The sequence below is a fragment of the Alexandromys fortis genome, unplaced genomic scaffold (genome assembly GCF_014885135.2).
Source record: "Alexandromys fortis isolate MF-2015 unplaced genomic scaffold, M_Fortis_MF-2015_v1.1 scaffold_44, whole genome shotgun sequence".
Lineage (NCBI taxonomy): Eukaryota > Metazoa > Chordata > Mammalia > Rodentia > Cricetidae > Alexandromys > Alexandromys fortis.
Window position 1 is genome coordinate 46,163 of NW_026067921.1, and position 14,979 is coordinate 61,141.

The 14,979-nt window shown below is 41.7% G+C and overlaps 1 protein-coding gene across 1 annotated transcript in view; it reads left to right on the forward strand.

The window, feature by feature from the left end:
• Window positions 1-2,873: 2,873 nt before the first annotated feature.
• LOC126501120 (signal-regulatory protein beta-1-like) overlaps window positions 2,874-14,979 on the forward strand; it is a 31,018-nt gene continuing 18,912 nt past the window's right edge. The window contains exons 1-2 of the mRNA XM_050141619.1: window positions 2,874-2,989; window positions 10,479-10,829. Coding sequence (XP_049997576.1) covers window positions 2,917-2,989; window positions 10,479-10,829 — 424 coding nt within the window. The 5' untranslated portion in view covers window positions 2,874-2,916. The remainder of the gene's footprint in view (window positions 2,990-10,478; window positions 10,830-14,979) is intronic.

Sequence of the window (14,979 nt, forward strand, 5' to 3'; positions counted from 1 at the left end):
GGAGGCGGAAATCTTTTTTTTTTTCAATAAAAAAATTATATTAAAAAAAAAAGAAAAAAAATATCGAGGACATGACTAATACCCAGAATCAAAAATAGTGATGTAGAAGGGACATCATATAAGTCTTTTAAAACCTCATACATGGTGTCAGTAAAGAGGCTTTTGAAACCTTGGATGGTTAGGTTGTCTGACATATTGCTCTTTTAAATTATCAAGTTATTTTTCAAATTATGAAGTTGATTTTGAACTGCAGTAGGTGCAATATCTGCTACCTGCCAGTAGGTGTCACGAGCCACCTACAAAACAAACCTAGCTGGGCTTAGCAGTACACCTGGAGTCATGTGACTGGTCTGAATCTGATTTCAGCATGAAATGCTGAAAGATATTCTTAGATCAAAAAATAATTATTTAATAGAACCACAGACCATGTACACCTCAGTGAGCCATGCACAGGAATAACAACATAATGGAAGTCACCCGGATAAATCCATATCCTGTCTGAGTTTCCACATGGTGCAGGATGGTGAGGCACAAGCAATGGGGTAAACTCGTGTGAACTTGAAGCTGCTCCAAGGTGTGTAATGGGATAATATAAAGAACCATGGCTGATCCATATCAAGAAAAACCGCTATGTGAGAATTCTATATGAACTCCAGGCTCCACACACAGGCCGTGGCCCACTGAGGAAGGGCTTGCACCAAGCAGGGCACACTCCAAGCCAGCAGTGTGCATCAGAGCTGGGGGGTTCTAAAACCAAATGTTCAGGCACCAGATGAAGATGGAAATCATAAAACAATCCCACACCAGTTCAGAATTATGAATAATAAAAGGCTTATTAATTTAAGGGAAAAACATTGAGACCACTGTCCTAGTAACAGTCCTCTGCATGAACAGGAACAAAGGCTAGCAGCTGGAAGCAGGAGCCAGAAGCAAGAGAGCAGGCTCACGTTTAAAGTTGCTGTAACAGTATAAGGGACCATGTCCAAGTGGGCTGGTATCTTAAAGGCTATTGGCTGAAGGAGCAGAATGTGTTCCCACAGCACTTCCAGTCTTTCTGGGATGCTTCGTGAATAAAAGCCTACAACTTTAAATGTGTATCTGTAAATTATAAAGTCTTTATAGATATGGTCTGCCTGTGTCAGTGTACAACAGAGCTACTATTTGCCTTATTCAGATTATTACTATTTTAGTCACCATGTCAATACTACTATAGACCAACACTTGAATATTTTGCAGCAGTTAAAGCATGGGATGAGGAAATGATAGGCTGCAAATCTACAATGTCCAGGGCTTTAAACTTAAGAGTTTAGCATCCTTTTGATGGAGCAGAGGTGGTGCATGTCTTTAATCCCAGCATTAAGGAAGCAAAGACTAAAGATCTCTCAGTTTAAGGCCAGCCTGGTTTACAGAGTGAGTCCCAGGACAGTCATGACTTCAGAGTGAAACACTGCTTATAAAACCAAAAAAAAAAGAAAGAAAACCTCTGTTTTCCTGGATCCTAATTGAAGAGTTACTAATACAAGATGTCTTGATCATGCAGATCTAGTTTAAATACTAGAGAAGGAGAAAAGATTACTTTCCCTAGGCATATTACTGAGAATGGCCTGAAATTGAGTCCTTTTGTAGGGGTACACACAGAACTCAGAGGTATTTGCTGGTACCATGTGCACTGGGCTGGCTAGGAAAATGGAAGGACCCATGTTTTGTCTCCAGAGGCTAGGGTGGCTTAAAGGCTGTGTGCTCATATTGCCTTGGTATAAGTCACAGGAAATGCAGACAAAGTGCTCCATTGGGGTAGTTTCCTCCTAGAGTTTGGGTTCTTGTTTTGCTTTTGGCCCTCACCTTTCCCTTCATCCTTGTAGAGCTGGTTCAGGTTCACCCATGTGACTACTAATTGTTTTCCCACCTTTTTTTTTCAATTTGTAGTTCTTAATTTTTTTTCAAGGCTTTCATTCATTTCTGTCTTCTCCAGCAGGCTTAAATTAGTTATTTCACTCATGGTGTCCTGGTGAAAGTGGGATGGGTGCATGGGGGCTTTGGAATGTTAGGTATATTTTTCTTGGATGTTCTGTTCTTGGGTGGTGTGTGAGTGATCTTTCCTGGAACCAGGTATTGCCTTAGGGTAAAATAAAATTTAGGTCTCTATTGAACTTGCCAAGGCTGGGTCCTACAGTGACTATTTTGTTGATCTTGTATTGGTTGGTGAGAATGTAAAGTAGTATAGGTATTATGGAAAACAACAGAGAGCTTTCTCAAGAATTAAAAATAGGAGGACAGGAGAGATGGCTCAGGGCAAAGAGTGAGTGCATAGTGTTCTTACCAACTTCAATGCCCAGCACCCACACTGGGTGACTCACAAACAGCTGTAACTCTAGCTACAGAGTGACTGACACCCTCTTTGGACTGTAGCCTGCACTCATATGCACAGACACACACATGCACACATTATTTTAAAAATATGTAAGCAAATCTTTAAAAAAAAAGTACTACTAGATGATCTAGCAATCTCACAATTTGTATGTATATTCAAAGAAAGTAAAATCAAGATGTTAAGTAAGTCTGTACTTCATATTCATCCAAGAGTCAAACTATGGAAGCAACATAAGTATCAGGTGAGTAAAGACACTGTCATCTATGAGAATTTCATTTACTCATTAAATAAAAATGAGAAAGCAATTTCTAGGCATATCTCACTCAGTCCCTCTAAAATGCATGATAAATAACTCATCTATTCCTTTAGCCTGCAAGACTGTGTGTCTATTTCAAAATAGCCAGTTTGGTTCCTCTTTCAGCACAATACAGTCACACCCCTTATGCAAAATAAGATATACCAGATTAGAACCTTCTATCTGCAGATTAGCACCCGGAATCTTGCCAGCACAAACACTGAACTGAGCAAGCTCCTTAGCTCTCAACATGCTTGACCTGGACTCCTGGCCTCACACTCCTCACAGTGTCCTGCTGCTGGCCCTACTGCTGGGACTCTCAGGTGAGCATATCTTAGGAGTACAACCATATCTCCTGTGTGAAAGGGAAAATATTGACTCAGGACCCCCAAGTTCAAGTTCTCAGACCCAGTTCTCGGGACAAAGATTTATTTAGTACAGAGGGACAAATGAAGAGCAGAAGGAGGGAGAACATGAGCAAGGAAGTCAGGACTGAGAGGGGTACGTCTACCCACTGAGACAATGAGACTGATCTAATGGGAGTTCACCAAGGCCAGCTGGACTGGGACTGATGGAGCAAGTGATCAAACTGGAATCTCTGAATGTGTCTGACAATGAGGGCTGACTGAGAAGCCAAGGACAATGGCACTGGGTTTTGATTCTACTGCATGGACTGGCTTTGTGGGAGCCTAGTCTGTTTGGATGCTCACCTTCCTAGACCTGGATGGTGGGGGGAGGACCTTGGACTTCCCACAGGGCAGGGAACCCTGACTGCTCTTAGGACTGGAGAGGGAGGGGGAGTGGGAGGGAAATGGGAGGAGGTGGAAATTTTTAATAAATAAATAAATAAAGAGATAAGGCAGAAGACAGAGGAAGGGGAAGAGAACCAGGGAAGGGGAACTGGGATATTTGTCCTGGAAAGAGAGGAAACAAATTTGGCACACAGGAAAATGTAATTTTATAAAGGAAAAATGGTAAACTCCATGTTAGAAAGAGGTGCTTAAGTTTAATTGGGCATGTTAATTATGTGAGCTCAAGAAGGGATTTGATTGCTGGATTTTTAATACATTGATAGCAGAACATTGGCAGTCAGCCTCAGGAAAAGGGATTGTCCAAATACTGGAACAGACCTTAGGGGACTAGCTTCAGGAATGTAATCTGATGGTTTTTAGCAAGGCAGAAAGTACTGGGGCGAAAGTCAATGTCTGTTAGAGCCACATGCTTCAGTGGACTAGTGTCCTCTTCACTATGAATAGAACTGAAGGGTTCTAGGTAAACAACAGACTGCCACAGGAGAGAAGCTCAGAACATTGTTCATTTTCTAGAGGCAGTGTCTGGAGTACTGCTCTGTGAGTCCATGGGTTCCCACATGTGACCAGAAACATTCTATCTGGAAATCATTAAAATTAATGATTAAATTTTTCTAATATTAGAGCTGACACATTTATTTTAGTAGAATCCCATTTAAATCCATGTAACTCTGAGTCCCATCAGAGACAGCATGTCAGTTCCAAAGCAGTGGATGGCCTGTCTCTATACTTGGCACTCTCCACTCTCTTCCTGAGTCAAGGGCGGTGACATGGCTAGAGGGAAGTGTCTCAGGCAGTGCGCAGCCATCATCATCCTTCTCACTAAGTTTCCTCATTCTTTCCCCCAGTTCCTTCCTCGTGTGACCACAAACTTCTCACTGAGTGCTGTTGTCTTACTAGTGCCTGTGTTTTATTGGTAGGATTGCCAGGGCATTGTACCACAGACTGGTAATCAATACAATAGTCATTCATTTCCTCATAGTTCTGGAGGGTGGAAACCCAGGGTCAAGATGCCCACTAAGATATTTTCTTCCATGATGCCTCTCCTATTGTGAATCGTACCTTCTCCTTCTCTCCACACAGGATCTCACTTCATACTGTCTCTGTGGATCTTTTGTTTCTTGAAATGAAAGCAGTCACATTGGGTTAAGATCCACCTTAATTGACTTTTATTCCTTCAAAGACCCTGGTTAAAATACAGTCACATTATGAGGTACTGGGCTATGGCTTTGATATGTAGAGTGTAAGCAATTCATCTATACCAGGTACTCACACATCCCTGATCTTGTTGATATTTTCCAGGGAGCTTTTGTTTCCCTTCATCTCATGGTAAGGATTATTGACACTGTGAGTGGTCCCTGCTCATGATTCTCAAAGATTGTTTGTCCTAAGTTCCTTCTTTGTCTGTTAGAAAAACCTGATGACTTCAGGTCAGGGCTTATCAGCCCTCAGCCTCCCCACTTTGGTTAGGGGAGCTATTGTGTCATCTGATAATAGAAGTCAAACTTAATCTGTCCTCACTGTACTCTCGCTGCAGCTGATACTAGCAATGATTGATGAGACCTTCTGGTGATTTTAGCACTTTCTGAAACTTTTGTTTTTTTAATTTCTCAAATTAATATCTAATTACATCTTTGTTTTCCCTAGTCCCTTTCTCTTATTCATTGACTGTTTCTTTAACTGTTCTCTCTCTCCCTCACTCTCTTTATATGCATATCTCCTCTGTATCTCTGTTTTTGTCTCTCTTTCAAACACACACACACACAAACACACATCTTCCCAAATATATAAGAACAATTTGCTCAGTCCATATACTGTTACTGGAACAAGAACAACACCAATACACATGACAACATTAAAGGAGAATATTTTTCTCTGACAGACATTGTGTGTCCTTCCTCTGTATTTATATTCATATTTCAGCCTTGCTTGCATTATTGCTGTCTCCATACCATAATCATCTGTTTTCCTACAGTCTTCAATGCAACAGAAAAGCCAGTAGATTGAAATTTCTAAACTGGGATATTTAGTGAGACTTTGGCTTTTATTGGCTAATTTATCTTAGGAATTTACTTCAGTATTGTTAAGTTGTCTAGTACAAATGTCATACTTGGAGTATGAAATATACCCAAAAATTTGTGTATTAAAGCCTTTGTTCCCAGCTGATGGAACTACTGAGAGATGATTGGGTGTTAGAAGGTAAGGTGGACATGAGCAATATTGTCCCATTACATACTGTCTTCATGAGGAGGTTCTGCTTCCCCTGAGACCACAGCAATGGAGCCAGTCAGATCCCTGAACTCTCTGAAACATGGAGTCTGATGTAATATTATTTCTTTGCACCCTCCAGTATTTTTCAAATCAATAGAAATATAATTTAGCAAGCCATAGCTATCACCAGATGTATATCTATACATAGAGGTAGATGCAGCTCCGTAATCTGGACCAAACTCTGTTGAGGGAGATGCTGGCCTCTTCCCATAGCCCGGCTCCTGGTTGCCTGGCTAGCTTACACCCCGAAATAACAACACACAAACTGTATTCATTTAAAAACTGCTTGGCCCATTTCTATTAATGTGTGTAGCACCCCAAGGTGCGCTTACCGGGAAGATTCTAGCCTATGTCCACCCTGGGTTGGAGCTTCATCGCGTCTGCCCAGGAGAGGGGAGCATGGCATATGAGCTCACTTCCTCTTCCTCCCAGCATTCTGTTCTGTTTACTCCACTCACCTATGTTCTAACCTATCAGGGCCAAGCAGTTTCTTTATTAGCCAATGACCTTCCTCCATCAAAACTCCATGACACTATGCAGATTCCCAGTGTCAGTGAACAATCCATGACCCAGAAAATCAGCTGAGGAATTACCTTTCAATGTCGTGAGAGTAAGCACTCACCATGTAGAATGTACTCCACTGTGAGGCTCTTGTCACACTGCCACAGCACAGAAGAAGCAGCAGAGGCACAAACAACACTGATGGCAATGTCTAGAGCTGTGGTTTGAATTCAGGTTGATTGACTGAGGCCACAGGATTTGCAATCACTCCTCCCAGAGACTTTCTTCTATCCCATAAACTTTAGCTGGTGAAATGAGGATAGGGTCTATGGGTCTCTGCTCCTGTGCTCTTCAGCTTTCTCCTTACATGCAAACAGTTTTTATTTGAAAATGTCATTCACATGGGAAACAAGGTTTCTATTTCTACATAAATTAGCAATTTCAAATGGGTGTGAGTCACATGGGAAGATGCTCATTGAGAAAATCACACATACGGGAGAATTTGTTGAGTCCTGACTATGAAGTAGAAACTGTTGACAAAACAGATCCACTATCCTTCACTTTTACTATTGTGAAAAGTGCTCTTTTCTCTTCTTTGCTGAAACGATTTTCTCCTACATCCCACGGCACTTGAGAGGCTTGAATGTTGCTGTTGTTGCTGTTCCCCTGGATATATTGAATACTGAGGCTGCACCCCCTATGGTAGTGTTCTGGAATTTCTGTGGACTCACGGTTGAGGGTGTAAAGAACTGTCTACCTTCCACGACCCTAACTGGGGTCAGAAACTCTTCCCTTGCTTAGACAGTACAGTTACTGCAGCCTGGACTCTAGAGATGGGACAGAGAAGAAGGATGGAGTTTCTCCCAAGCAAACCTGTTATGCAGACTCCAGTTCTCCCTAAATCAGCTAAAGCCAAGAAGGACTGGATGCTTCTACTAGCTGTGATCATCTTCATTCATGCAAACAAAATTTGATGAAATTCTCAAATCCACTCTTCAAAGCAGATTTCACAGATGTCAGAATAATTAGTTCAGTTTTCTGTTCTCTCCTCTCAGAAACACAAGGTCCTAATCACTCACTTGATGACTTGCTTCTCTCTCTCTCTCTCTCTCTCTTTCTCTCTCTCTCTCTCTCTCTCTCTCTCTCTCTCTCTCTCTCTCTCTCATTGGTTGCCTCAAGGAGCAGTTGGCTACTGCTTTAGTTCTTTGTGAAAGATGAGGTGGGTCCTGGGCACATGACATTGAGTTTTAAATCTCCCCATATTTACCATTTTATTTTTATAGACTCAAATTACTTTGTAAGCATCAAAGACATTATTTCATCTTAGTTTCTATTAAATATGTTAGAGCATCACTGCTAATAAGAAATGTTACAGAGGAATGGCTACTACTCATGTGTCATGTTTAAGTAAGTAAGTCTGTTGGAAAAGCAAGCCAAACATACTGCTTGTATACTTTTTGTTTAATCTCTGTCTCTACATTATAGGTCCAATTCCTCAATAAAATTTGAAGTTACAACTTTGTTTTTAAATACAATATTAAATCAGTCCACAAAGTTTTGAGAGTTGCTACATTTTCAAATTCTGGACTTAACCTTATCTTAATACAAAAACTAATTAGGTCTTTTTCATCTTTATGATTTTTCTAAATTTTTTCTTAAAAAATTTGGTCTAGGAATTTAGGATTTCCAGTTCAACAAATTATGGAACTTTGAGAAAATTATTTATATAATTTTACACATAGCTATGCCAAAATGTAAATTATTATATAGGCTCGCATGGTCTACCCCATTCTCATTATTTTTCTCATATTTCATTTTTAATCAGTAAGTATTCTAAGACTATCAACATGCTTTCTAGATTTGTTATTACTTGTTACACAACTTTTAATTTCACAAAGTTGCCCGTTGCTTTCAGCTTCAGTTATCAAGGGAAGCAGATTTTCCAAATCAGACATTCTTGTTTGAGACCTAGCAGTATCTCCCATCCTTCTTAGCAGCTCCAGGTGTATGTCCTTCCCTAAGGCTATTAATGAGAACTACAAGGTAGAAGCTTAGTCACCATCTTCAAAAAGCCTAAGTATAAGTTGGGAGCTCGGGATGCTTTATGAAATTTTAAAATTCAGAGTACAGTCAGAGTTGTATTGTCTTCTAAACTAGGCCTTATTCTCTGGGATTCTTTATTTCAACACAAGGGAAACCCGTTAGCATTTCCTGAAGGACAGGTATTGATACCTCCAACCAGGTATCATTGTATAATCTCAAATTTTTTTTAAATATTTATTTATTTATTTATTTATTATGTATACAATGTTGTGTCTGTGTGTATGCCTGCTGTCCAGAAGAGGGCACCAGACCTCATTACAGATGGTTGTGAGCCACCATGTGGTTGCTGGGAATTGAACTCAGGACCTTTGGAAGAGCAGGCACTGCTCTTAACCTCTGAGCCATCTCTCCAGCCCATAATCTCAAATTTTTAACTACAAAGCCTGTTTTCTCTCTTGTGTTGGTTCCATAGTTTTACATTGTGTGGAATCCTGGGTTTTATTTAAATTCTGGATGTGTTTTCTCTTTTAGAACTGTGACTACACACACTGTCTCATGGCCTCCTGGATGCTAACACTTCTGTTAAGAGCTTTGATCCTATCCTTTAGCAGGATGAGATGAGTCATGCTCCATCCAGGCAGCACTCAGCATTCTCTTTCTACTCTGCTTTTGTCTGTTGGATTCTTGTGTCTGCTGGTGTGTGTCTCTGAGTTTATCTCACACTGAATTAGGTCAGTTGTTGGATTTATAGGTCTTATATTTTAATAAACCAGGAAAGTTTTAGACAACAGTTGTTTTCCAATAATCTTGTCACTGCACTCCAAATTCTTCAACTTCTTCTCTTTATTGTACCTCTGCCACTGCAGCGCAGCCTGAGTAATGTTATAGTAATTTTCATGATTTTAGATATTTTTTGTAACCTGCTAAATCTTCTGTGGACTCTGTCCATTGGACTAATAAATTTTATACCCCTCATGAGTTGACTCCTCAATATCATTTGGTTCCTTCTCATAGTTTCTCTCAGTTTGGTGTTATATTTTGCTATTCAGACTCTTCACTTTCTTCAGTACTTTTCCTTACTTTCCTTTTGCTCTTTTCATATCTCAAATGAATGTTGCACAGTCTTGGTCCAGTAGTATAAGACAGTGTAGTACAATGCAGTCCTACAAGATCACCAAAGTCCAGGCAAGAAGGGGCAGAAGTGTCAGCTATGGGACTTAGAGTAACTGGGTAAATAGGGTGTGGTGATGGGAAAACAGGTGACAAGAGAGAGTGTCTCCAGGTGACAACATCATCTGCAAGGGAACAAACAGGGCCCTCTGGAGAGTGTGGCACTGTGACCCCTTGGTAGCTGCCATGTCACACCAAACTAGAATGTCTGACCTCCAAAGCGTGAAATAAAACGTTTCTGTTGTGTCAAACCATTACCTTTGTAGGAATCTGTTGTCATCCTTGAAGTTAATATAATATTGGGGCCAAAGGGAGATGGTTTGGGGGTTAAGACCACTTGCTATTCTTCCATGGGACCCAGATTTAACTCTGAGCACCCACATGGTGACTTATAACTATGTATAACTTCAGTTCCCTTTTCTAGATTCCTTGACCACTAGACATGTGTTTGGTGCATAGACATACGTGGAAGAAAAATACCAATACACATAAGATTGATTAATTAATGTGATAATAATACATATTTTAAAAGTGGTAACTTAAACCGGGGTTTTCTTTCTCTAATTAATGTGCATGTTATTACATGTTGGGAAATATCTATGACATTATCTCTCCACCTGGTAAAGCAACACCCCTGACTTGGGGCCTGACCTGAAATCTGGTAATCAAATGTACAACTCACTAACTATACCTCACACTTAACATTTACATCCCACTGGTCTCAAAGAGTCATGTAATCACATCCAATACTATTATATAAGAAGTGCAACATGCCATGTGCACAGAAAAATGAAAACCAAGCTGATACTGGCATGAGAATCTCAAACAGAATTGGGGCTTTATGAAAATACTGCCAAAGACTCAGCGTCTCTGTGACTCATTTCCTCATCTGTTACATTTGTTTGCTAAGAGGCCCAAGTGAGGGGAACTGTGATCACCTTATGCTGAGGTCTAGTTTATAACAGTATTTAATGACAAACTAGAGGAGCCAATGATCACTAACTGACATTTCCTGCAGGAGCAGCTACAGAGGACCTGAAGGTGATTCAGCCCGAGAAAGCAGTTTCTATCAGTGCTGGAGAGTCAGCCACTCTGAACTGCACTGTTACCTCTCTGCGTCCTCTGGGGCCCATGAAGTGGTTCAGGGGCACAGGACAGAGTCGGCAACTAATATATAGTTTCACAGGAGAGAAGTTTCCCAGAGTCACAAGTGTTACAGATACTTCAAAGAGAAATAACCTAAACTTTTCCATCTGCATCAGTAATGTCACAACTGGTGATGCTGGTACCTACTACTGTGTGAAGTTCCAGAAAGCAGACTCTGACAAGGAGTTTCTGTCTGGGGGAGGCACAGTGCTGTATGTCCTTGGTAAGTACTGCATTGTGCATGTCACTCATATCTCCAACAGGTCAAAATGTGTCCAAGATGCTGTGATCACAATGAAGAATCAAGCCTGTAAGTGACCCTCATGCTCATAGGGTGACTTTACCCAACTGTGGGCCAAGGAAACTGAGGAGAGGACATGCTATGGGCTAGCAGTGCCATTTCTGGTAAATGGGGGTAAACCCATACCCTTGTCTGCCTCACAATACCTACACTTCTCGATCTGTCCCTGTCTAGTGGCTACATAAAGACAGCTGATGCCTTGTTCAGGGACAGCGACAAACCTGGCCTACTGCCTCCAGAGTGTCTTACCTCACCCAATTAAGTCTTCTCTTTCTGCCAGACAACCTGGGCCTAGTGTATGCTAGGTTCCATTCTAGATGTCAAACAGATAGCAAGAAGCAGGCAAGCATGAGCTCTTTCCCCAAGATGTGTGTCTCCTCCCTCCCAAGAGGAAAATAAAATCAAGGCAAAAAGGGACACGCCCAGAGCACAGTATGGTTTTCTTACTTGCTCTTTGTCCACAGCACACTGAGTTTGGTATGTGCCCACATTCACTGTGGAATCTCTCACCCCAGGTTTACATCTTTGTCTTGGGTCTCTCTGGAAACATTTTGAATCCTACTTGCACAGGCACTGAAGGTTCTAGGCAATGTAGAGTTAAGTCCTGGAGTTGATCTCCATGTAGACTATCTCCAATCACCAGCGTAGGCATCAGGGCACTTTGAACTTCCTGACAGAAGCCTGAAGTCTTATTTCTTGGTCTTGATTCTGGCAATTTTATAGCATGAAGATTATTCAGTCCATCCCTGTTGGAGATGTGAACCCAGTTTGCCAGTGCCCTGTCCATGATTACATAGCCAGCTGATGCTGGGATCTGGCCTTGAACGTACATCTGACTCCAGGCCAGATTCTTACAGTCTAAGCAAGGAATGCCATCTCCATATAGCAACCTGGTACATATGAGAGGCTGAGTCAGAATATTTCAAACTCAACCATAATTTCCACTCATCATCAGATCCTCAAGGTTTCAAGATTTTCCTGACATCAGATGCTAATAGTGGTGGGAAAGTTACACCAATGTGGCCATACTATCACTCCATATTAAAGTGAGAACTGTTCCTTGTGTAAGCAAAGCTTCACAGTCCAGCAGCTAGAGACAAACTAATAAAGATCCCAGATCATGAATGCTTCATTTGTTTCAATTCATTGCCACTAAAGCAATGCTACAGTGAAGGGACTTGTATACCAACAGTCCAGGCAACAAGGTCATGCCCTCTGAAGGAGACCTGCTGCATTTGAAGGTGATTTAGTTCATAGGGATGCTACCATTTTCCTACCTGGGTATGGGATAGGAAGTCTTCTCACAACCCCTCAATAGAGAGAGACAAGAGGAGTGACTATCCTGACACTATATATGCTGTAAATAGACACTAATGTTCTAGGTCATGCAATGCCTGGACTAAGCAAGTGGCTCAGTCAATGTACAATCCACAGACTTCCACTGATACTAGATTTATCTGACATGTCATTGTCCCTCAGGACTCCCTTGATGAAAAAGTAGATGAAAAGAGGGAAATGAAATAGCAGAGTGTGCTATGTGTTGCATGTCTGTTATGTCGTTTTCTACCTAAACATGTTCTACTGGGGAGAGGTCACTTCTTCCCTTTAGAGAAGAAAGCTCTGAGGTTCAAAGAGGTCTCATTAGTGGTGAGCAGGTGAGAAAGAGTCAAGTTTGACTAAATCACCCTACCTCATAGAGTAACACAGCATACATGGCATTCCTCCTACATAGCTTATTCTTTCTGAACAGCAGAAGCATAGTACATAGTTGCCTCTTGTGTCCAGTCTTGAAAATGTGGTCTGTCCATGAAATAAGGAGAAAAGCAGGTTGTATAGGAGTCACTTGGAAAAGAGCCTCCTATCTGGAGTTATCTGGATCAGGGATTTTGGCTAGAATCCCTCATGTAGGATTCTTAGAGATGGAGAGGCAGAGGCAGAATTACAGAAATGGGAACAGTTACTTTGTTGTGGTAAATGAAAGTGAGACACAGAAATGACCTCTGAGACACAGCAGGTCCTCATCTGTGGCATGGTGATGACCACAGACCCTTTAGAGGGAGCTGCTGGGCCCATGTATATCACACGGCAAAGCAGCACCCCAGAATCCATGTGGCATCATCATTGTACAACTTGGATAACTTACTGGATTTGAATGGCAGTTTACCCTTCTGTAGAACATGGATACCTACACCCACTTTTCCAGGGTTGTATGACTACCTTGAGAATTACTGAGAAACTAGCATCAGGAGGTAATGTCATCACTTTCTGTGATGACAACAGCCATGTTCCCTGGTCAATGTTATGGACACATTCTAGATGGTGATATTAGTGACATCCCAAGGCAGCTAGAGTGCAGTGGTCTGCAGGGGAGAGGACTGAGACAGTGTCTGCATAGGCATCCCAATATGCATCCTAGCACTCTCCTCTCTCATATGTGCCCAGGGCAACTCTCCACAGAAGGGGGGGGGGACTCAGCAGACTCTCCCAACTAGCACAGTATATAGACCTGCTATACTGAAGGAGTGAAGTCAACACTCCACAGGGAGGACTCACTTGGCAGACTCTCTCTGCCAGCGAAGTGTATAGGCCTGCTCTAGTGAAGGAGTGAAGTCAACCCTCCACAGGGGGGACTCACTTGGCAGACTCTCCCAACTAGCACAGTATATAGACCTGCTATACTGAAGGAGTGAAGTCAAACAACACACTTAGAGAAACTCCTGACTTGTAGGAAATGTTTTGTCAATGTGAGCTTTATTACTCAGAAGTCGTGTGACTTTGAATTCTTACTTTCCCTCTCCAGGCCTTAGTTACCAATTAATTTGGGGGTAGAGGGTTAGTGATTCTCAACTTGGCTTCACTTTTCTTGTTAGGAGCTGTGAATTCCCAGATCCTGAAACTACTTGTTTTCCCCCTCATCTGAGTGCCTACAGCTGCTCTGGGCACCAGACCCTCAGGAGTTCCTGATGGCAGGAAAATGGTTTCTGGTGTGTTTGGCTGGGGCATGGCTATCTCTATATAAGCTGCCCCTGAACACAATAAAGGGGGCATTCTTAGGGCATTCTGGCTTCAAGGATGACTCGTGTCTCTGTCTCTCATCTCTCTGTCTGTCTTTGTGTGTCTCAATCTCCAGCCCCTTGCCTGGCTCGGGAATGGTATGGCGGCGCATAGAGAGTAGATGGGCATGGTGCATCACAATTCATCTTTGGAATAATGTGGGAAACAGATAAATCTGTTTATTTAGCCCAATATGGGACCATCTGAAATATTAAGTTTCTCCAGAATGTTCTAATATGCAGCTTGGGTTTAAAATTTCCTCAGATACATTTTTAAAAACAATAGGAGATATTTGTGATTAGTCCCTTGATGGACCTGTTACATCACCAAGCTGAGGCAGAACCATCCCTCATGCTTCAGAATAGCAGTGCCTACCATACTGCTCACAATACCCTAAATCCCACGTAACATGCCTGGGATATTTCTCAGGGAGAATATCCAACCAGGGAAGAATGCTGTTCAACTCTAATCTCAGGGTACAACTCTCATATATTGCACAGGACTACAGAAGAACAATTTCTGAGGTCTGACATTTCTCTCTTTCACTGAGAACTCTACCTTAATGACACAGTATGTTGCTGAGCTGTGTCCTTCAACTATCTCATGGCCGTCTGCTCTAACTAATCCTTCTGGAGGAAGTACTTGCAGTCCTGAATGTGCTGTAAAAGCCACTGGCCAACTTAGTAAGAAGATCCCTAAGAAAGAGGAGGGTGTTAGGGTACAGAACAGTGTTTCTCAGCCTGTGATTCACAAACTGTCTGCTGGTTGAAAAGAACTTTTACAACAGTCTCATATCAGATATTTGCATTATGATTTACAAAAGTAGTAAAATTACGGTTATGAAGCAGTAACAAAAATAATTTTATGGTTGATGGTCACCACCGCATGAGGAACTGTGTTAAAAGTTGCAGCATTAGAAAGGTTGAGAATTACTAGTATAGAGGCTCTGCTCCTTACATAGGTTTTTCAGAGTAGAGGCAGGAACAATCTAGAGGCATGCCATTTTATGTCTTTATGG